At 44.2% G+C, this 23313-nt stretch overlaps 1 protein-coding gene across 1 annotated transcript in view; it reads right to left on the bottom strand.

Moving 5' to 3' along the window:
* Positions 1–9782: 9782 nt before the first annotated feature.
* SLC1A1 (solute carrier family 1 member 1) overlaps positions 9783–23313 on the bottom strand; it is a 61524-nt gene continuing 47993 nt past the window's right edge. Inside the window, exons 7-12 of the mRNA XM_082842195.1 lie at positions 22325–22509; positions 21096–21203; positions 19141–19263; positions 18558–18752; positions 12753–12887; positions 9783–10642 (exon numbers count right to left, since the gene is read on the bottom strand). Coding sequence (XP_082698321.1) covers positions 10396–10642; positions 12753–12887; positions 18558–18752; positions 19141–19263; positions 21096–21203; positions 22325–22509 — 993 coding nt within the window. The 3' untranslated portion in view covers positions 9783–10395. The remainder of the gene's footprint in view (positions 10643–12752; positions 12888–18557; positions 18753–19140; positions 19264–21095; positions 21204–22324; positions 22510–23313) is intronic.

Raw genomic sequence — 23313 nt, 5'->3', positions numbered from 1 at the left:
TTAAGTTAGGGATGCTTGGACCAGAAACAATGAGTCCAATTGTCTGACCAGGGAATGTGTGGAAGAGATGGGTCGAAGGGGTTGGAATACACCTGTTTCTCCTTACTCAGGATGGTTTGGGCCTTGATACTTTTGGTGTAAAACAGATGATCCTTTGTATACTTTAAGATGGTGAATTTTAGGTTATATGAATTTTACCATTAAAAAAGTCCCATAAGCGTGCACACACACACACACACACACACACGCACACACCCGTTATCCCTAGTTCTCCTGTGAGGTGTGATTGCCTCGATGTCACCGTCCTTATCAAGAGCTGATTGCCCACGTCTGGTGTGTGCTCACTGAGATTCCACTTTCAAGGTTGGGCTTACAAGGCCTCCTCTGTGAAACCTGCTGGTCCCTCAGGCAGACTCAGGCCCTCTGCCTTCTGCCCCTCCACATGCCTCCACTAAGGACTTCATTCCTTCAGCCTTGTATTGTAGTTGGTTTTCCTTATGAAAACTCTCCCAAGAAGAGGGCAGAGGACTGGAGGGAGGTCTCTGCAAAGGGATGTGAGACTGAGCAGATGGCATCAGCTCTGGCCCACCGACCCTCCCATCCCTGTGAGCAGCTCCCGTGATCCCAGCTGCTGCCGCCATGGCCAGCCTGCAGCGGGAGCTGGTCCACTTGTAATGCTCCCAACTTGAGGAAGGGCAAAGAACCCAGGCCCAGACGTCCTCAGACACAGACAAGAACTGTAGCACAAAACCTTTTCTAAAATTAAAGAATAGCAAAAAGGAAATAAACCAAGAAAAGGAAAGAAAAAGGACAACAATGAATTAAAATGCCGGTTTCTGATTCTGTCACAGCTCCCTAGGCCTCCAGCTCCAAAGGGAGGGGCTGCTGTGGCTTCCAACCTTACCGTCTCTGCTGGGCAGGCAGGAGCCATTTTACTTCCTCCCACGGGGCCCCTTCACCTCCCTTACAACCAAAGCAAAAAGCAAACCAGCCTACAGATGCCAAGCTCCAACCTCGAGGCCCTCCCTCTCTGATTTGCTCACCAGCTTCGGAGGGATTTGTCATTTGATGGTTTGTGGTGATTGACACATGGATAATGACACACCTCCCTTCATCCCAGGGGCTCCTGGTCCTGTCAGAGTCTAACAGACAGACCACACAGGCAGTGGCCATACACCCAAATCACATGGCAGATTCCTGGGTCAGCAATCCTCAATGAGCATTAGAATCACCTGGGGGTCCTGAAAAATACTGATGCCCAGGTCACACTCTGGACCAACTTAATTGGAATCTCTGTGGATGGTGCCTGGCATCGGTATTTCTATAAAGGTTCTTCAGGAGATTCTAATGCACATTTAGCACCGAGAATCTCTGCAGTAGGCTGCAAATGTCTTGAGAATGGGGGACTCAGAACACCCCCAAATCCTATACTGACCCCCTCTACTCTGAAAAATAATTGTTCCATGGAATAGAATTGATTTGGTCATGTTTAACAGTTCAGCTCAATAACACCTAGCAGTTTCTGCACATTTACTATGTGCCAAGGACTGTACTAGCTCCTCAGAGTAACACTAAGAGGTAGATACTCTGCTTGTCATCATCCTGATAGTATACAAAGAGGCCAGGTAACTTGCCCAAGGTCACACAAGTGTTTGTCTTGCTAACCTAATATTGCCTCATTCCTACACGTAGAGCTACATGCCAAGATTTGGATAGAGGGAAACCATCTTCTTCTCCTTGGTTGTGTTTATTGATGGCCTTTTTCTCGGTACCACATGTAGTGTATGAAGTGTCTTCACATTTCACAGGGGAGACTGAATGAAAGCTGGAGGAGCATCATGAAGAGCTCACTCATCAAGCCAACTGAACAACAATTTTTGTCCCGTGTATCAAAGCACCAGTGTCTAACCCCCGTTAACTCAAACCTGTACCCACCCAGTCTTTTGTACCCAGGTAAGAGCCATTGATTAAAGTGTCTGCTCTTTGGGGCTCAAATTTTCTTGTCAAGCTGGAAAATTTGTGTTTTAGTTTGTTTGTATGCTTGTTTTGAGCTTGAAAACGAAAATAATAGTTGGGTGGCAGGTGCTTTTTCATTTGGAAAGCGCTTCTTAAAATTCTGATGAAGATGTCAAGATGCCTTTTCAGGTGTTCCTCATTTTGGGCAGTGGATGTGTTCTTGAAAAGTTCTTTTCTTTCCCTCCTTCCTCATTTTTTCCTCCTTCCCGCTTCTCCTCACCCCTCCCCCACCTCTACCTGTTTCCCTTCCCTTCCCTTCCTTTTCCTTCCCGTTCCTTCCTGTCCCTTCCTGTTCCTTCCCTTTCCTCTTACATTTTCCATAAGCTCGAGGAAGCTGCTATCTAGAGGAATAAACTGATATATCCTCTAGAAAAAGACTGTCACCTGATTTTCCATTTTTGGTAAATCTGTTTTTTTGTGGTTGTTTGCTTTTTAGTGTTAGGCTTGATTTACGTGATATCAACTGAAAACCTAGGAAGAGGGAGCATTACTTCTGGAGAATTCAGGTCTTGCTTTAAGGGTTTAATTTCCATGCTACATTTGTAAGAGGAGGCTAATTTCTTTTGTTTGTTGTTTAAACCACTCCTTCTGTCACCTACCCCTCCTTTTTTCCAACAATTCTTAAATAAATTTATATGAGGAACAAAACCTTCAAATATTTTTCTGAAATAACTACACTAAGTTTGGCAGAAATGACTGTCAAAACCAGATTTAAAATTAGTAGAAGGGTGCCTTTATGAAATGGTTACCCAGTTTGAGGATCAAGAAGAGGATGGGGGTGGATTGAAGTGGACATTTGTCTTCATGGGTCTACAGACCCAGAGAAGAGAGGGCTTGAAAATGGAAACCTTTGTCTTTCCTTCATGCTATATCCTGAGCATTTTCCTCTACCATGCCCTAAAACCCTTTCAGTTTTTACAAGATTCAGTGAGAATCTTGTAAAGTTTCCTTTTCTCATTATTACCACAGGAATTGGTTCATTAGGTAAATTAAGAAAACAAAATTTAAAATTAAAGGAGAAAAAAAGTCCAAAAGCCAAAATAAAACAAAATTCATTTATCCCTTCTCAGAATTTCAGCCTAATAAAGGTATATATCACAACAAGTATTCCACCTTTGAAAGACAGACAATATGCTTAAATTACACCTGCTTGTATGTTCTCAGTGTGTCTGAAACTATAGTTGTCAGTTTGTTATTTTGAGGTCTAAGTAGTCATCAATAATAAAAAATACTGTATTACATTAAGACTATGGTAGAGTTCTCAGAAAAGGGCCACTTAGGAAGGATATAAGCAGCTGAAGGAAATCAGTTCTAATGAATTGGTATCCGGTGGCAGTTATTGTTCAGATACCCACTGTGACACTCATTGTCCTTTTTTTCTTTTTTTATGGTTTGAGCATAACTCCTTAATTCAACTTAGGGATAAGATCTTAAATGCCCATTCTTATTTAAAGTCTTTTTTTTTTCTTTCGCAAATCAATCTGCCTTTTGCTCACTTTCTGATCTGCTAACTCTATTGTTTAAGTTATTCCTATTTTATCTTTTTATTTCTCAAGGAGTTATTTCAGTTTTGAGGACTTACATTGGGGCCAGGATTGCAGCAGGATTTTGCTTTTGGAATATATAAAAATGTGAATAATTTTGTGACTTATTGGGAATTACTTTGGGAAGATCTGTGTCATTAAACATAATAAATATCCCCACCTGTCTTGCTTCAGTTTATTACTGTTTTCTTGACTTTCACAGCGGCAGATCTATCAAAGCCTGGACCGTATTTTACAAATGTATTTTACAGGGTCTGGGTTTACAGAGGCTCCTGGGAAAATCTCCTTGGTGGAGCCTGGGCCCTCCAAGCAAAAGCCACCATACAGTAAGACCATTTCCCTATTGTCACCGGACTGACCCAAAGTTAGCTGAAGCCTATAGACCCTGAATTATAAATAAGATTTTAAAAATGAGAGTGTACATGATATGTTTAACATAAGAGAAGTTGGTCGGTTTTAAATGCATAATTGGGGAGGACTGATGGATTATGTATGCAAGTTCACCTAGCCCCTGAATGCCTGGCCGCTCTTACTAATAGTCATGGCTGTTCTTGATTAGTTCCATTAAAGGAGCCCTCTGACCTCTCTGAGGGCAGCCCGAGGAAAGGACGTGCTCTCTAGTCCATGTGTGACCAGTGAACCTGCTAGTACTGCTTGACGGGACTGCTGTCCTTCCCTGAATGGGGGGCCCATCCCAGCACTCCTGGGGGATGTGCAGGTCTTGGAGAGAACTCCGTCCCCTCTTCCCATGGAGTGGGAACCCTGCTGACAGTGAGCGGAGCTGCAATCTTACTGCTCCTTGGCCTGCTCCCCCGGCCCCTCCACATGGGGCCTAGGGGAAGCAGTAGTTACTTCGATCATCAGAGGAAAGAGCCTGTGCTTGGTTTCACCTTCAGAACTAGGAAATTTGGCAAAAGCAGGGTCATACCTAGGACAGGCGCTTTACCCTGGTGCAAATGGCTGGCTGGCTTGTCGGAGCTTCTTCAGCAGTCCGAAATTTCCCCCTTGGGCTTCTGTGTTTTTAGAGTGATCCTGCAGCACCCCCGTAAGTATATTTTTATATTCATAAATGTATATTTATGTACTTTTCTTTCTCTTATCTTTATTTTAAAAGTACCCTGTAGCCCATAGTATAATATCAACCCTCCTCATCATTCACCATGAGAATCACCTGCCAGGGCTCATTTATTTGCTCTCTGTGGTGACCACAGCTTTGCCTCTCCAAGACGCTGTGGGCAGAAGGAATACAGTATATTCTGTGGCAGGGTTTGTTTTGTGTGTCATCTCAATTCCAGGAGCTCTGAGATGGCAGCACTGAGGGCCACCAGGCCTGCCCAGAGACGGTGTGGGGAACTGGGGGCTGCTAGGCGGCTCAGGTACCAGGATTAGGATTTTCAAATGAAGAGGAAGAAGGGAGACCTCTGGCAGGGCGGAGTTCGCTCTAAGGTAGGAGAGCTGAAACGTATGTGATGGGTCTTTGGTTTTTGACTGGCTGGAGCTGCTTTTGGCTCAGCCAAGGTATGTCACTGCACGTCTTGCTCAGCCTGGGTGGGGGTGTGGAGTGGTTTATTCTAGGTCCTTCCACAGAGGAGGCCAGGACAAGGGCAACGTCCAGGGACTGGGGAGAGCTACAGTCTGTTTTGTTTTGTTTTGTTTGCGGTATGCGGGCCTCTCACCGTCGTGGCCTCTCCCGCTGTGGAGCCCAGGCTCCAGACGCAAAGGCTCAGCGGCCATGGCTCACGGGCCCAGCCGCTCCGCGGCATGTGGGATCTTCCCAGACCGGGGCACGAACCCGCATCCCCTGCATCGGCAGGCGGACTCTCAACCACTGTGCCACCAGGGAAGCCCCGAGCTACAGTCTTTTAAAGACCTTACCAGCTAACTCTGGGAGACCTGGAATCCCAGGAGAGAAATGGAGTAAAGGTCTTTTTCCTTCTTACTGCCCCCTCTTTTTCTCTCTTTTATTCCTGTATTTACTGCCTCAGTTTGCCAGGTGCTGTATCAGGTGCTTCCCAAGGGCATTAGTAGGCGGTGTTAAGGTTGAGGGCCCTGGAGTGAGAGCACCTGGATTTGAATCCTGGTTTTACCATTTACTGGCTGAGTGACTTGAGCAAATAACATAACCTTTTTTTGTGCCTCAGTGTCCGTCTATGTGAGATGGAGTCAATGGTACCATCTATTTCATAATGTTGTTGTCATAAGCAAATGAGTTAATGCATTTAAAGCCCTTCAAATCAGTGCCTGGCACAAAACAGGCACTCAGTAAGTGTTAGCTGTTATTATGCTCATCTCATTTAATTATTGAGGAAAGCATTCCCCTCCCCCCATCCCCCCTTGACGGGGGGGATGCTGAGGACACTTAGGCTCAGAAAAGCTGAGTATCCGAGCCAATTTCCAAACCCTGGTCTGTCCTGTCTCCAAACCTCATGACCTTTCTGCTACTTTCTGCCACCCCTTGGTTGTCACTTGATTGTCCCTGAGGCTGGTGCATGCTGGATAATTCAACCTCAAGGGTTTGAAAAAAATGAATTCAGAGTCCTTCAGTAAAGTGACAGGGCAACTAAGGTCTCTTGACAGGAGTTGGGACGAGGTTAACCACTTCTTGCTTAGGCCAACAAGAGATGCTTTCTGCTCTCATTCCCTGTCATTGGAGTATTATGTTTGTAAACAGCATTTTTAGGAAACCACCCCCCTTCCCCCACCCCAAAATCAACATCCCTGTTCCTTTTCCTCCAGGAACTGGCACTTATTTAGACTGATATCTTGAACTGAGGTGAATATCACACCTATTTTAGTGGGACGACTTCTAGGAAAGACTGTAATAGGTGTCATTGCTGGAAGTGCTGGATTCATGGTGAGAACTCCTTGTCGTGAAAGCTCGTTTGTCCTTGCATGAGGGGAGTTCAGCATGGCGAATGATGACATCCTTTGTTCATTGAGTCATATGGTCCCAGCCCTGACGATTAACTGAACTGGTTCTGTAGCCTTGCTTGCAATCACTGGGTTTTTTTTTTAACATCTTTATTGGAGTATAACTGCTTTACAATGGTGTGTTAGTTTCTGCTTTATAACAAAGTGAGTCAGTTATACATATGTCTCCATACCTCTTCCCTCTTGCAGCTTCCTCCCTCCCACCCTCCCTATCCCACCCCTCTAGATGGTCACAAAGCACCGAGCTGATCTCCCGGTGCTATGTGGCTGCTTCCCACTAGCTAGCTATTTTACATTTGGTAGTGTATATATATGTCCATGCCACTCTCTCACTTTGTCCCAGCTTACCCTTCCCCCTCCCCGTATCCTCCTCAAGTCCATTCTCCAGTAGGTCTGCATCTTTATTCCCGTCTTGCCCCTAGGTTCTTCATGACTTTTTTTTTTTTTAGATTCCGTATATATGTGTTAGCATATGGTATTTGTTTTTCTCTTTCTGACTTACATCACTCTGTATGACAGATCCTAGGTCCATCCACCTCACTACAAATAACTCAATTTCGTTTCTTTTTATGGCTGGGTAATATTCCATTGTATATATGTGCCACATCTTCTTTATCCATTCATCTGTCGATGGACACTTAGGTTGCTTCCATGTCCTGGCTATTGTAAATAGAGCTGCACTGAACATTTTGGTACACGACTCTTGTTGAATTATGGTTTTCTCAGGGTATATGCCCAGTAGTGGGATTGCTGGGTCATATGGTAGTTCTATTTTTAGTTTTTTAAGGAACCTCCATGTTCTCCATAGTGGCTGTATCAATTTACATTCCCACCAACAGTGCAAGAGGGTTCCCTTTTCTCCACACCCTCTCCAGCCTTTATTGTTTGTAGATTTTTTGATGATGGTCATTCTGACTGGTGTGAGAAAAAAAAAACAGAGCTGGAGGAATCAGGCTCCTGGACTTCAGACTATACTACAAAGCTACAATAATCAAGACAGTATGGTACTGGCACAAAAACAGAAATATAGATCATGGAACAGGACAGAAAGCCTAGAGATAAACCCACACACATATGGTCACCTTATCTTTGATAAAGGAGGCAGAAATATACAGTGGAGAAAAGACAGCCTCTTCAATAAGTGGTGCTGGGAAAACTGGACAGCTACATGTAAAAGAATGAAATTAGAACACTCCCTAACACCATACACAAAAATAAACTCAAAATGGATTAAAGACCTAAATGTAAGGCCAGACACCATCAAACTCTTAGAGGAAAACATAGGCAGAACACTCTATGACATAAATCACAACAAGATCCTTTTTGACCCACCTCCTAGAGAAATGGAAATAAAAACAAAAATAAACAAATGGGACCTAATGAAACTTAAAAGCTTTTGCACAGCAAAGGAAAACATAAACAAGACGAAAAGACAACCCTCAGAATGGGAGAAAATATTTGCAAACGAAGCAACTGACAAAGGATTAATCTCCAAAATTTACAAGCAGCTCATGCAGCTCAATATGAAAAAAACAAACGACCCAATCCAAAAATGGGCAGAAGACCTAAAAAGACATTTCTCCAAAGAAGATATAGATTGCCAACAAACACATGAGAGAATGCTCAACATCATTAATCATTAGAGAAATGCAAATCAGAACTACAATGAGATATCAGTTTGTTTTTAGTAATACTGCGTGCTCAGTATTGTAATGTGCCCTGGGGGTATGGGACGAGATATGCTAAGGAGTGTAAGATACAACCTGTGCCTCCTGCAGTCTCTGGAATTACTAGGGCAATGAGATGTTTCACGTGTGACTATCAACTGACCAGGTCTCTCCCTTCCCACACCCATCGGAGTGCATGAGATAAAAGAACAGATTAGGGAAGGAAAAGGCAGAGAAGAAAGAATGATGGAAATGTTTATTGAGACCGAAATGGAACATTGTTCTCTTTTATGAGTTAACAGCACAGTGTGTTAAGAGGCTGGTTACAAACTCACTCCAAAATAAGGATGACCTGCAGTTCACGAATGGCTCTGTCAACTCCAGTGCCTCAAATCAGAGCAGGCTGCCAAGGGGGTAGAACCATTCAGCCCAAGATAACTTACTGATTCAACTGTATTTATATTTACTTCCTAAACAACAACACAATATTTGCATGTTAAAATTCACATTGAATCATGGGTCCATAATTTATGTGTACATGACCATTTGGTATCATCCTCTTGTAGATTTCAGGTGCAGGTGGTCAATACTGAGCATTTTGTTTTACTATTCCATGATCTTTGGCACAGTTTCTGGTTTCTTAAATATAAAAGCACAGGCTTAAATTGGCTACGCAATACTGCAGAAACAGGACTATTTTGGATCTCGGTGTAAACACAAGTATATGGTAAGCATTATTTACAAGATGAGAGCTGAGCACAGACTTCAATACGCTGTCTTCACAAATGAGCAGAAGAATGACAGGCAACGGATTTTAATGAGCAGGGGCCAAGATTACTAGACTACTAGTTAGGTAGAACAGACTTCCCTGGAGGAGGACACAAGTTTCATACAACGGGAGAACTTCCCTGAACCACTGATACCAATGTCTCATGTTGTGGGATTTACTCTGCAAGAATCTAGGGTAGGGACAGTGCTTTTCTGGCCAATGTGGCTTGTTCAGTCCATCAAACCCATATTAAAATACAACTTAGCTGGTAGCTTGCCATTGTTGTTTGGGCCTGGTGGGTAGGAAAGGGCAAAGTACTGTCTTTTTAAGCAGGTATAATTGACTTTGGAAGAATTATAGTTGGATAATATAATTATTATATTAAACACATCCAGTTGGATAAAAACACATCCAGCCTTGTATGAGTGACAACTTTGTATATAGTCTTATATAGAGCTGATATGGATTCCCTCCCAGAAGTAGAATCTGGAAGTTGTAAATGAGTGGGCCATGCCACCTCAGAGTATCACCAGAACAACATCTCTGCTTTGGGGCTGATACACAAATGTGAAACGATCAAACAACATGATTTCTCATTCTTATGCTTATGAGAGAGGGGTTCTGATTAAGCCCCAAAGCAGATCTGGATTGAAATTGTAGTTATTATTCAAGTACAAGGAGAGCTCTGTATTTCACGTTGACAGTTCAATTGTGATCTCTGTCTGGCAAACTATATGAAAATAATAAATATATACATATTTATATATATATATATATATATATATATATATAGCTCTATACTGAACACTGGGTTAATAGTTACCAGCGTCCCAATACAGTACATTGAAAAAAAGAACCCTTCTCTCTTCTCCCCAGACCTCACATACATCTTAAAACTGTTACTGCAGAACCGTGCTGGTCTGTTTTCTTTCAGAGTAGTTTCTTTGAAATTGGCCTGAGATGAGTTCAAAGTGGACAATTTGGCACATTAACTTGCAGGGGGGCGGGGTGTTTAGATGCATTATAATCTATAAAAATGTGAGAGGTCAAAGGAAATCCATGGCAATAAAGCCTGAGTAATGACAGAATATTTTTTTAAAAAAACCGAAACACTGGTCTGTGCATGAGAAAGCAGTTTCTCTTTCACATCTATTGATATTACCTAATTAAAACAGTTACTACTTTAAATACTTCCTAACTCTGTCTCCCACAGGATTTAAAAATTCCAGATAATACAGCTTTCCTTTCAATCAATTTTCTCTCATCTTACCCCACCCCCAAATCCCAGAACTTGGAGAGCAAAAGCTGTGAATCCAAATATAGAAAATAATCCAGAGGTCTGTATATCAAATCAAATGTACAGTTGGCTGTTAGTGTTTTTCTTTTCCTTACTTAATGTTTGAATTTGCTAAGAGATGACTCTCCTGGAGAGGTCCTTCACCACTCCCAGTTTTCCAAAGCCACGGCCCTAGAACTGTGAGGTCTGGGTGAATGAGATGGTGTCGGACTTGTCGACGGCAAAGCCTCCGTTGACATAGGACTTCTTGGTGTCCAAGTCTTCATTGTCGAGTGTCGTGGATTCCAAGGCAAAGGGGTTCACGATGTTGACCTCAGATGAAACATCCATCTGCTCCAGCTCCTTCTTAGAGAGCTTCTCCACGATGCCAGTCCCGAATGCATCGCCAAGGACATTCACCATGGTCCTGAAGCGATCCCTGGGGAGGACAGAGGGAGTCAGACAGAAGGCCCGGATTTCATTTTCCTTCAAGTTGGAGACGGGAAAGGACCCAAGGAATTCAGTTACAAATTAAGCAAAGCACAAAGTGCTGTCCCCAGGGCTGGCTGACCAGAGGCTCTCCACTTCACAGGCCTGGGCCAGAGGTGGTTTGTAAAGGCACAGAATGAGCACACAGGCTGCCCTGGGTCCCCGTCAGTCACAGTGAATCTCCTGAATTCAGCACTGAGCTCCCTAAATTCCCTCCTCTCCTCCCAAAGAAATGTGAACACCGTCTTCACAGATATTTGGGGGGAGCTGAGGGAGGGTCAGGATTCATTAGTCTTTCACCCAACCTCTTTCTTATGGGCATTTCTGAGCCTTCTTTTGGCTAAGATGAGAGAACTTGGATGTTTTGTGGGTGGTGTGTGTGTCCCCGGTGTGCTCCTTTCTTTCCCACACAAGGTCACTCCATGAGCAAGCCAACAGGGACACCACTGAACACAGGGTCAAAACCCCAGCCAGCCTGGGAATAGCTTACTCCTTGTGGCACTCTCAGCCAGTGGTACCCCCCAGACAGCCCAGAGGAGAGGCTGGTGGCAGGAAGCCGAGTAGGTGAAGGAGGCATCCTGGATGCTGGAGCACTGTTGCTAGGAAATGTGTACATGAATACTGTGAAAGCTACACCTGCAGGACAGAAAACGCTTACGCACGTGCTTACACACGTCCATTCTGGGTGCCCTCCTGCTATTTAGAACATGGATTGAACTAGACCCTGGTGTGGACCAGCTAGTGTCTTCTTGTCCGTGGATCAGGTCAGGCCTTTGACTTCTCTGGATGTCTTGGAAGTGAAGGTTACTTGTGTTTCAGGAAGAACCAGGGAAAGGAGAGAAGTGCAAATCCACCATCACCACTAGAAAGAAAAATTGAAGCACCTGCCTCAATGGTAGGGTATCTTGGCAGGAAAGGTGCCACCTCAGCTGGGCCTTGAAGAACCAGCTAGCTGCTGAGGGGGCCCCATAGCAGCTTCCCAAGTGCAGAAGCTTCTGCCTTCTGGGATGTGATGGTATCTTCAAAGCCACATGGAATGTTTCTGCTTCCCTTTCTACTATTTCAGCTGCTACTTGCAAACTACATAGCACTGTACTCTCCAGTAAAGCTGGCTGGTTCTGAGTGAAGGCTCAATATGGAGCAAACTATCCCCTGATGGCCAGGGGACAGAGCCACACCCAGATGCTGGAAGACCACTGCATAGAGTGGGTATCAAGGTTAAAGCCAGGAACCAGGCTCATTCTAACTTTAACCTTGGGGGGTCACAAAAGGCATGTTCTTACCCAGATGTTCTGCTGTGTTCCTTAGGTAGGTGTGTGCATGTGTGTGTCTGTTGTTAGAGAGAGAATGAATTGTTGGTTCAGGCCTGAATGGTCCAACTCATTCTAATCATAACAATTAAACTTGCTGTTAATTGAACACATACTGCCAGCCAGACACTGTTCTGGACGCTCCTCTCATTTTAGCTCACTCAGTCCTTATACCAACCCCATGAACTAGAGAGAATCTTTCCCATCTCATAGGTAATGCAGCTGGCCCCCAGAGAGGTTAAGGAACTTGCTCAAGGTCAAAGAGCCAGTAAGACACTGAACCAGGATTCAAATCCAAATTAGTCTTATCCCAAAGCCTTTGCTTGTGCTACTGCCCTGATGGTGCTGACGATCTTGGGAAGGTAGGCTGACGTTGAACCAGGTGGTTCTGAACCTATGATGCTGGGATAGGCTAGGGTGGCCTATTGGGTTTGGAATGTCTGGGGCCTTGCCCAGCTTCTTCACCTTATTATTTTATGTTTATCTCATCCCACACCCAGCTCCTAACCTTGAGCATTACCAGGTATAATGAGTTAACGGAGATCACAAGCTTTATAAAATCACTGCTTGCAGTTATGAGGAGTTAGTTTTTAAGCATGTTATCAGATGGCCTGGTCAGAGGGAAATTAAAGCAGCAACAGATGGCTCATTAGGCAATCTGAGGGGAGAATGATGACAGACTGCAGATTATGCATGGCTAGGAAGCCTGCCTTCCCATCCGCCAGAGGCAGTGCGTTTATCCCAACTCACAGGAGCCAGTCGACAGCGATGATGAGGGTGACATCCTCAGCGGGCAGGCCCACGGCACTTAGCACGATCACCATGGTCACCAGGCCGGCCTGGGGCACACCGGCAGCTCCGATGCTGGCAGCTGTGGCCGTGACACTGTAGACAAAACACACCAACACAAAAGGAGTCAGACACCCATTTCTCCCTTCAAGGGCTCTGGTCCAAAACGGTTAGTCCTGTTGGCTGTTACTGCTCTGTCCCTAGACTGGCCAGTCAGAATCTGTTCTCTGCTGGGCACAAGCTCTGCCTCATTAGACAGCTGTGGAAGACTGAGAAGAGCATGATCTTTTTCCAGGGGGGAGATATGACAAGTCATTCTAACATGAGGAAGTGGAGAGGAACTGCGTGAGTGGCACACAAAAAATGAGCTAGAGAGACACTTAACAGGAAGGCAAGAGTTTACCAACCGAGGTGTTAATGGAGGGCTTTATCCACCCATCCATGTAGCCATCCATCCTAAACAAGTGCCAAGTACCTCTCCACCTGCTTTCTTCCTCCCTTCCTCTATCTATTCACCCAGGCAATCATTTATTGAGCATCTAATGTGTGCCAGGAATTTACACTGCCTTGAAGGATGGTGAAGGGGTAGGGATGGGGGTGGATGGGCAAGGGTATTCCAGGTGAAGGCAAAGGAATGAGGCACTGGCCAAACAGGTTTCAATGTACTTTCTTTTACATCACAAGTCTCTTGACCTCTCTGGGAGCTGCCCTTTAGGGCACTGAGTTGAGAAATAGCTGTGACTCCTGTCCAAGGTACAAGTGTTTATTCCCGACTGCTCCTTTTTGCCAGTGGATGCACTTTGTGCAAAAGGAAGAAAGATCTGGAATCCAGGAGAGGCAGCCAAATGAACTTCGTTACCTTGTATTTAAAAAGATCCCTCTTGCGCAGATCAAATGTGGCACTAGGGATTTTTCTCTTTGGAATGTGCAGTTTTTCATCAGCAACATCTTCCTGATTTAAATCTGGTCATTTTGGAGAAAACAAGGGTTTGCCCTGCCCTGAAATGTCCCTGGATTTGAATGAGCTTGAGGGGACCCCTATATTTTCTGGATACACCTTCTCATCCTTGGGCCAAGGATGCCATTGGATTTAAAGCTGAAGATGGAGACACTGTCAATTTAAACTAGAAGAATCCCTGATTCTATCTACAAATCCATACTCTGTGGGCTAAAAAAGCCTCAGAGTTCTCACCAAGCTGATTCTACTGTTCATTCATCTGCCTAGTGATGTGTCACAGGTGGTCTCTGAGGGCACGGTCAAACACAGGCCAGAGTTCTTTGACAAGTGTGGTTTCCTTCAGTGGCTGTGACCACCAACTTAGAGTAAATTAGAGATTTCTGGGGCTGTCCCAATTCCTCTAAAAGTTTCAGGCTTGCATAATCCTTTAGATCTGTTCTGACTTAAGTAGTCTTTGGAAAACCTAAGTTTATGTCAGTGGTGGTCGAAAACATTTAAAGTGAATGCATCAGTGGGTTTTCTTTGTCAGAAGTGATTTGTGTCCATACCCACTGATCCCTCTTGGAAGACCCAACACATCACGGTTAACCATGTCCCTATGGATTGAGGCTGGGCTTGAAACTCAAAATCCATTTAGTCAAAGAAAACTCTGCCCTTGAGCCTTGACCTTGCTGATTAAACTTCAGCCATTTGCCTGGCTTAGGTCTGAAACTTGGAACTATAAATCTTCAGATGGGGGTAAAAATATAAAAAACCTACTTCTTCTTCTTGAACATACCCCACTTTGACTTAAGAGGGTTTCACAGAAGAAAACACAATAATCATTGGTAGAAAGTTCTTCCCTAGCACTGAGATCTAGTTTTAGGTCAGGCCATTTAAAACTCAGCTCTCCATACAGGTTGGGGACTGAGTCGTGAGCTAGAGTGAGCACAGGTTTTAGAGGCAGACAGATCCAGCTCTGCCGTTTTACTAACGGTGTGTCCTTAGGCAAGTTACTTCTCTGAGTCTCGATTTCTTGCCTGTAAGATGAGGAGAATATGTCTGCTTTGCAGGGCTGCTGTTAAGATTAGATGAGGTATTATATGTAAGGCATCAAGTATAGCACCTGGATGTAGTAGATGCTTAAAACTGATGCCATTTTGCTACGTCAGCAGCTGTTACAACTACTACTGCTGCTAGTATTACTATTAAAATTATCATAAAAACATCTACTACTACTACTGCTGCTACTTTTTCCCTCTAAGCTCTTTCTAGGCCCCAAATCCCATAATTATCTTTTGTTATAAGAAACTTTATCCCATTTTCAATCAGTTGTAACCTTTGATAAGTGAATATTTTGATAAAACCACGAAAGGGAATGTTTTAGGTGGATGGTTTCTTTGATGTCCAGTCCAAAAGGACCATAGAAAGAGATAAACTATGGATCCAAAAATCTCTGTAACCATCAACCACATGAGCCACAACTGTAACTTGTAAAATTGAAGAAAAAAAAAAAAAAAAACACTTATTACTTGATTCTCTCCCAGGTAGAGCCAGAGGATTTTTTAAGTCAGTGATGACTCTGGGCCTCACAGTTGTTGTTACTTGCTCTGGGCCAGTAGTTATCAGCAAGTATGATTTAAGAATACACCAGAGGGGCTTCCTTGGTGGCACAGTGGTTAAGAATCCACCTGCCAATGCAGGGGACACGGGTTTGAGCCCTGGTCCAGGAAGATCCCACATGCCACGGAGCAACTAAGCCTCTATGCCACAACTACTGAGCCTGCCTTCTGGAGCCCATGCTCTGAAACAAGAGAAGCCACCGCAATGAGAAGCCTGTGCAGCACAACGAAGAGTAGCCCCCGCTCGCCGCAACTAGAGAAAGCCCGCGTGTGGCAACGAAGACCCAATGCAGCCAAAATAAATAAATAAATAAAATAAATAAATTAAAAAAAAAAAAAGAATACACCAGAGCAGGGAGAGAGGTTTTTCATGTGAATTGATTATTTAGTCTCTAGGCCCAAAGTTTATTTCTCTAGCAGTGAGGTTTAAAAAAAAAAAAAAAGGGTTAGAAACATCTAGGAAACTTATGACTGAGGCAGAGGAAGGGAATTCATCCCCCAAATGGCAAATACCCAAAAGAACTGGTACCTCATACAACCACTCCTTGGAAATAAGTTAAGCACAGACTGGGTTCCACAGGCTGTGGTGAGGGAGGTGGGAAAAGGCACTTGTTACTTGTAAAAGTAACAACTGCTGGAACCACAGTGGTTGTGGAACTTTCTCAGGCATGATTCAGGGTTTCACTTTTAACATACTCGCTGCTACTCAAATTACAGAATTTTACCCATGCTCCTTGGGGTCTAGCTTCCATAGCCACTAATACATTTTACAGATCAGGAGACACTGGTATAGCTTCCTGGCTGGTGTGCCAAATGGTCTAGTTTGTACTTGTCTTCAGTTAATTTCAAGCAAACTGCAGTACGTACTTTATGATTTAGGGTTGGGAAGATTTAAAAATTTACTGCATTAGAATGCTGCAAGAACTTACTTTATGCCTGGGATTTATGCCTATGTCAAGTGCTGAGGATGCAAGAGTGAATTAGCTCTGAAAGGTTCGGATTCAACTGTGTGTAGGCCTAGGGACCCGGTTTAGTCTTAAACTTCTACTCTAAACTGAAGTCTCAGGATTAACTCTAATCCCAACCCACTACTTCAAAGCAGCACTGTCCAGTAGAGTTTTCCACTATGATGGCATCTGTTTCTACAATGACAGAACCTTCGCTGTCTGCTTTGTCCAATTTGTGTGTGTGGCTAATGGCTACGATATTGAACAGTGCTATTCCAGAGAAACATCTCTGGCAAAACTCAGTAATGAGGACTTCCCTGGCGGCGCAATGGTTAAGAATCCGCCTGCCAATGCAGGGGACATGGGTTCGAGCCCTGGTCCAGGAAGATTCCACATGCCGTGGAGCAACTAAGCCTGTGCACCACAACTACTGAGCCCGCGTGCCACAACTACTGAAGCCCACACACCTAGAGCCTGTGCTCCACAACAAGAGAAGCCACTGCAATGAGAAGCCCGTGCACCACAACGAAGAGTAGCCTCCACTCGCCGCAACTAGAGAAAGCCTGCATGCAGCAACGAAGACCCAATGCAGCCAAAAATAAATAAATAAATTTTAAAAAAATTCGCTAATGACATTTTCACCATCTACTTGAGCAGACAATTTCAGTCTTCATTTGACTACAATTCTCTGCAAGATTTTACTCTGTTGACCATTTCATCCTTGAAAATCTCTCTTCTCTGGGTTTCCATGACACCATGGTTTCATGGCTCTCTTACTACCTTTCTATTCCTCCTCATTCTCCTGTTGGGTTTTCCCCTTTCTGCCTGCCTCTCATATTAGGCTTTTCTAGGGCTCAGTCCTTCGTCTTTTTCTTTTCTCTACAAACTCTCCCTACGTAATGTCATCCATTCCCAACATTTACTGAGTGCTCAGGATGTAGGCACTGTTCTAAGCATTTTATATGCATCATCTGACTTAATTATCACTAGCATAAAATGTAGGTACTATTATTATCCGCATTTTACAGGTGAGAAACAGAAGCTTAGCGAATTCGAGTAACTTGGTCAAGGTCACAGCCAATCATGGTCAAACATACATAACTGACTCACGACCCACATGCTTGATGAGCACCATCAAGCTGATGACTCTGACTTCTGTATCTGCGTTGTGACCACATCTCTCACCGCATATTTCTACCTGCATGTCTTAAAGGCATTTCAAATTCAATGTGTCAAAAAGTGTAATCTCTTTACCTTCCCACCTATACTTGCTTCTCTTATACTAGTCCCTGTTCTGGTAAGCACCATCCATCAATCCAGAACCATCCACCAATCCTGGGGGTCATCTTAGCCTTCCTCTGTCCCTCACTCTGAATCCAGTAAATGCCTCTTGAATTCATTAGCTCTTCTCCATCCCCCATGTCAGTACCTTAATGTAGGCCTTTTCATACCTTACTTGCAATAGTCTTCTAACTGGTCTTCTAGCTTATGGTTCCTGCCCCCACTGGGGCCATCCACCATATTACCAGTTACCTCTCTAAAATGCAAATCTGTCCATAATATGAAAGACTGTCTAAGACCCTTCCATGAGCTCCTCACACAAAGCCCTTCAGGATATGATCCCTGCCTTCACATTGTACTCTTTATGTCAACCATACCAAATAATCTGTACTCTGTAACTAGGCCATAGTTACATCAAGACCCCTGTTAATGCTATTCCTTTTTCCAAAATGCTTTTAGCTTCCTTCCTTCTACTACTAAATTCTTATTCCTCTTCTAAGACTTAGCTAAACGTTCCCTTCTTCCAGGAAGCCTTTCCTCGCCTTCCCAGGTAGAGCCAACCCTTTCTTCTTCAGTTCCCTTTGTGCCCCCTCAACTCAGGCCTCTATTATAGCCTTTACCATACCACTCAGCACTTATTTAGATATCTTCATACCTTACCTTTCTACCAGGAACCCCTTGAAAGCAGGGACTGGTCCTTATTCCACCTTGAGTCCTTGGTACCTACTCTGTGCCTAGCACCTAGTGGGTGCACTGGACTGAGAACACAGGGATGCCTTTGGCTATCCAGACCTGAAGCAGTTTTATGTACCACGATCCCACTACTTGTAATACAGTAGTGCTTAATCTTGGGAAGGGACTTTGTAGACCAAGAAAATCAACCTATCACTGGACCATCCTTGATCTCCCTTCACAGATGATTTTCACTTTAGGCAATTCCAGTAACAGAAATGAAAAGGAGTGTCTCTTCATGCCCCACCTGATAGTGACAATCTGCCCAATGCTCAAGTCCAAGTCATTCAACTGTGCAATAAACACAGCTGCCACTGCTTCATAGAGTGCAGTCCCATCCATGTTGATTGTAGCACCAACGGGTAACACAAATCTAGTGATCCTCTTGTCCACCCGGTTCTTCTCTTCAGCACAGCGGAAAGTGACTGGCAGTGTTGCTGAACTGTGTGATAAAAGAGAAAGGAACTGATGGTCTAGGAATGCTGGTCCTCGATCCCTGCCTGAAGAGATACCTCTGTTCCAAAAACTAAACCGAGATCTCAAAGCATGATGGCACTTTTGGCAGGTCCAGGAATCAGAAGGCGCTGTGCTTGCCACTGCCCCCAGCTACACTCTAACCCCTTCCGGGCTGCAGGCTCTGCCAAGAGGGCAGGAAATATCCAGTAGGTGAGGGAATATGTTTAAGGACATGGGCAGAGACTATGGACATCATTTCTCAAATTAACGGCGGCTACAAAACCCACCAGCTGCAGCCAGTGCTTCATCAGGTGAGGTGAGAGTTGCTAAGGCTTGGTTCACAGACTTCTTCCAGACACCCCTCTTCTATTTACCTGGAGGAGATCATGACAGCTGTCAGAAGAGCCTGGGCCATTCCCATGGCAAATCGGAAAGGGTTCTTTCGTACAATTAGAAAATATAGCAGTGGGAGAATTACAATGGAGTGGATTGCAAGCCTGTAAACAGGAGAGAAACAGGTTCATAGATGATATCATCTTTTCATACTACTACTTTTTTTCAAACAGCAGTTTTACTCATGATATATCATTCAACTTTCATAATGACCCAATGAGAATATGAAAAAGAGGACAGGAATATATGTCTCCAGTGCACATATGAGGAAGAAGAGACTCAGCAAATCAAATATCTTGTCAAAGTTAATGGCTAAGCCAGTAGCTGAGCCCATGTTTAGGAGCTCACAGAACAAGTTGTGCCATGCTGCTGAGCCCTGTACCTGCGCTTCCTGCTATACGTGTTAACGTGCTTTCACTTCCTTCTGCTGTTGAATTCTTATTCCTCCTCTAAGACTCAGCAAAACTTGCCCCTCCTCTGGGAAGCCTTCCTTCACCTTCCCAGGTCAAGCTGACCTTTCCCTCCTTGGTGACTCTGTGGCCAATAGTATTATAGCCCTTATCACAGCACTCAGCCTGGGCCACGCCACTGTCTGGCTGGATGGCACCCACCACCTAAGAGGAGAATCAGGGTGCAATAAGGAGGAAGTAATCCCTGCTTTTCCACAGTCATACTTCAGGACTGACCCTCTTTTCTTTGTCATTCCTACCTTCCAAACTATTCCTTGCCAGGGGGCTTAAGAAATGAGACTGATTTAGCAGATGCCATGTAAGTGGGAGCTTAGAGTTGACAGATCAGTTATGTGAAGCTGAAATAATAAGAAATGGTCATGGAAAATACAGATCCTGGAGGTCAGGAAAGAGGATCTTATAGACAGAAAGCCTGTGGCTTAGAACTATGAGAAACTGACTTCGTTTTCTGTTAGAAACCTAGGTAGGTCAATAGAGCAGAAACCAGCAGAACCCCATTATGAGATAGCTCAGCATAATAAACCTCAGCCACACCATGGCCTGGCCTCCAGTAAGGTGCATGGTCCCACCTCCATTACTACTGGGGCCCTGGGATTTGATTCTGGCTTGCTTCTCCATTGACCAGCAGGGCTATGCTTTTGGTACACACAGATTAAGAACCAAATGCTGTGCCGTGGAAAGTCCCCAGTGCATCTGAGTTCCAATAGGTGAGCTGATTGCTCCAGTTGGGTGTTTGGGGGCAAGGACCTATGGGAGTCAAGTTGATGATATTTAGTCATTCCCTTGGTCCACATTTCTTAGCACATGTGACGTATCCTGCCCCCGGCTAGATATCTGGGCACACCACTCATAACCTATCCCACCACATCTCCCCTCAAGAACCAATAAGTGGGCTACAATAAATATGCACACAACCTGTCTCCTACTGCCCTCCTGCTTCGCACAGTTCTTACCAGTCTAAAGATTCTCCTAGCACCCTCTCCAATGATGCAGGCTGTGACTGTGCCTACCAGCCCCACCAACAGGAGTGGAACCAACCAGCCATCCCACTCCTCCTTGCTCCAGTCTGACTTAATTTAGGCCCTGCTTAATTTCTTTCAGACTCGGGGTATGTGGGGCCTGTTCTTATTGGTTTGGTTGGTTTACATCCTTGAAGAAGTTAAGGCCAGGAGCAGACCAAGAGAGGCCACCAGTGGGGTTTTCTCTTGTTTTAAGACAACTAATAAAGGCAGTGACAAAGCATGGTCCAGGCTGTTCTGCCAAGATCTGGAAATTAGCACAGTGTGATCCACCTCCAGTTCAGCCGTTAAAGGGCAGCCCTCCTCCCTGCTGCTCTCTTATCTCTGAACCCCACCTTTCCCTGCACGTGGGAGAGAAGCCAATTTTAACCAACTGACACCCAGGCTCTCAGCAGAAATCCACTGGCTCAAATGATGTTTCTGTTTCTTCCCTCGAGTCTGACATACCCACTCAGGACGGTGGCCATGTAAAGGCCCAGCTTGCGGAATATTTCCCAGTCTTCGACTTCTATGATCTTCCCGGCAATCAGGAACAAAATACCAACCGGCATGTAGCTAGAAAGTAAACATAAGAAAGACTCACTTCTGCCATCAAGTATTTTCTCAGGGTGGGAATGCTGGAGAAGAAACAAGCCAGGGCATGTACCTGGGCTTGGCATGTGCCCTCAGCTGGGAGTCCACAATGAAGCTAAGGTCTCACTTTCAGCCCTGCTGGACCACATTGGCACCAAGTTTCAGCACCCCTGTGCACCTTAACTTCTACCCACCTAAGCTACTGTAAGGGGTACTCTTGGTTAGAAGGTGTGGTTAAATTGGTACATACCCCATGCCTTGCTTCTGGTACACAAACACCCTGCCTACTGTCACATCTGCAGATCTCTCCTTAGCTTGACCGTCCAAATATGGCCACTAGGCTCTTTCTGGACATGGTTGTCTTGTTTCCCAGGTAGTGGTATCAGCAACAGAGCAGTAGAACTAGTCGTGCAAGTCATCATAATAGCTCTGTTTGTGGAGCTGTCATTACGTGCTTTGTGTTGGGTTAAGAATTTTACATGTACCATTTCACTTAATGTACTTCTCCCAGCCCTAGCGGCAGACGTTATTATCCTTTTTTACATATGATGAAGCTGAGGTTCAGCAGGATTAAGTGACTGAAATGTCACTGTCAATGTCTATACTTTGAACCAACTTGCTATGAGATAAGCGGGGCAGAGGTCTCCTAGGAAAGGTGGACTTTTTGGCATCTCTAGGGACAGGGCAGATACTCAGGTGGTGCCACTGCTATGCTCACCAATGGCAGCTTTTATTTGGATGCGTTAGGGCCCATGTCGTACCAACTGTAAATATTCTGAATATCCCTTCTGCCTGGGGCCTGGGAAGGAAAGCACCTTGTGTTCTGATGTGCAGAAAACTCTTTCAAATCACTCCTTTAAGAGTTATTGCTTACGTAAATGTTGCTTGGTTGCAAGATGATCAAGGACTTTGGTAGAAAAGACAATGGCTGATATCTAGACTTCTGTTAGTGACCTAAGTCCTAAGTAATACATGGAATTATTTAATACTCCAGTGTCTGGATACCCTCTTCTAAGGTGAGGTCAACTGAGAAACATAAATCTCTTCATGCTAATTTTGAAGGGTCAGGGGAAGCAAGATGGCGTTAACTGGCGTGTGCTCACCACATAATGATCTGAACGATTTTCATGGTTGCATCACTCAGAGCATTGAAGAAATCCACCAGAATCTGTCCCCTTTCTCCCATTTTTCCAATGACAATTCCAAAGACGAGGCAAAAGACAATCAAGCCCAGGACATTTATGCCGTCTGAATACATGCCTATGACTCTGTATTCCTTTGTTCTGTTCTGTGGATCAAAACCAAGAAAATACATTGATGCATGAGTACAATCTTGTTAGAATGCATAGACCCTGAAACAGAAAGATATGATAGCCAAACAAACCAGTGGCTCTAGCAAGAACTCTGGATCAACAACTTTGGGAAACATAATTAAAAACACAAACACCTACGCGTGGTTCAAATTTTACTGCCCCCCACCCTCTGCCACTGAAGTTTAAAGTGTGTCTTTTTTCCTTTCTTTCAACAAATCCATATTTGAATATTTCTTTTGAAGATTTCTTATTCTGGGGTGTTTTAAATTTTTAATAAGAACTTTAGAATCAAGGCACTTTTCAGGGTTATTTTAACTACTAGTTACATTTGGAGTCTGCATAAAAAAGATACAGATTAATAATGCAGGAAGCTCAAAATATTTACCAGTGTGGACATTTTTAGGACACTTTACTATCTGTTTTATCCTGATAATGAACACAGGAATATTCTTTTCTGCCTCTAATCCTGGATGACCAATAGGATTTTAGAGACATAAAAATTAACCAGACATATACTACTGTGAACCATGTCTTTGTTTCATGCTGGGTAAGAAGAGCACGAGATATACCGAGAGATAACTCAATCTGCGTTGTGCAGCTGAGATTTACTGAGAGATTTCACAGGGAGATAACGTATCCTGAGTGGTGCAAACCAGGTTTACAGAGAATTACGTGGACGAGCCACTGGGGTACCGATTATTTCTTACTTATGATCTGACGTGATCAAACATATTTATTGAGCAGTTAGTGTGCTAACTGCATTGGCTACAGCATAAAGT

The sequence above is a fragment of the Leucopleurus acutus genome, assembly GCF_964270905.1.
Source record: "Leucopleurus acutus genome assembly, chromosome: 7".
Lineage (NCBI taxonomy): Eukaryota > Metazoa > Chordata > Mammalia > Artiodactyla > Delphinidae > Leucopleurus > Leucopleurus acutus.
Note: the sequence above shows the minus strand (reverse complement) of the source record. Positions and strands in the feature narration are given on the sequence as shown.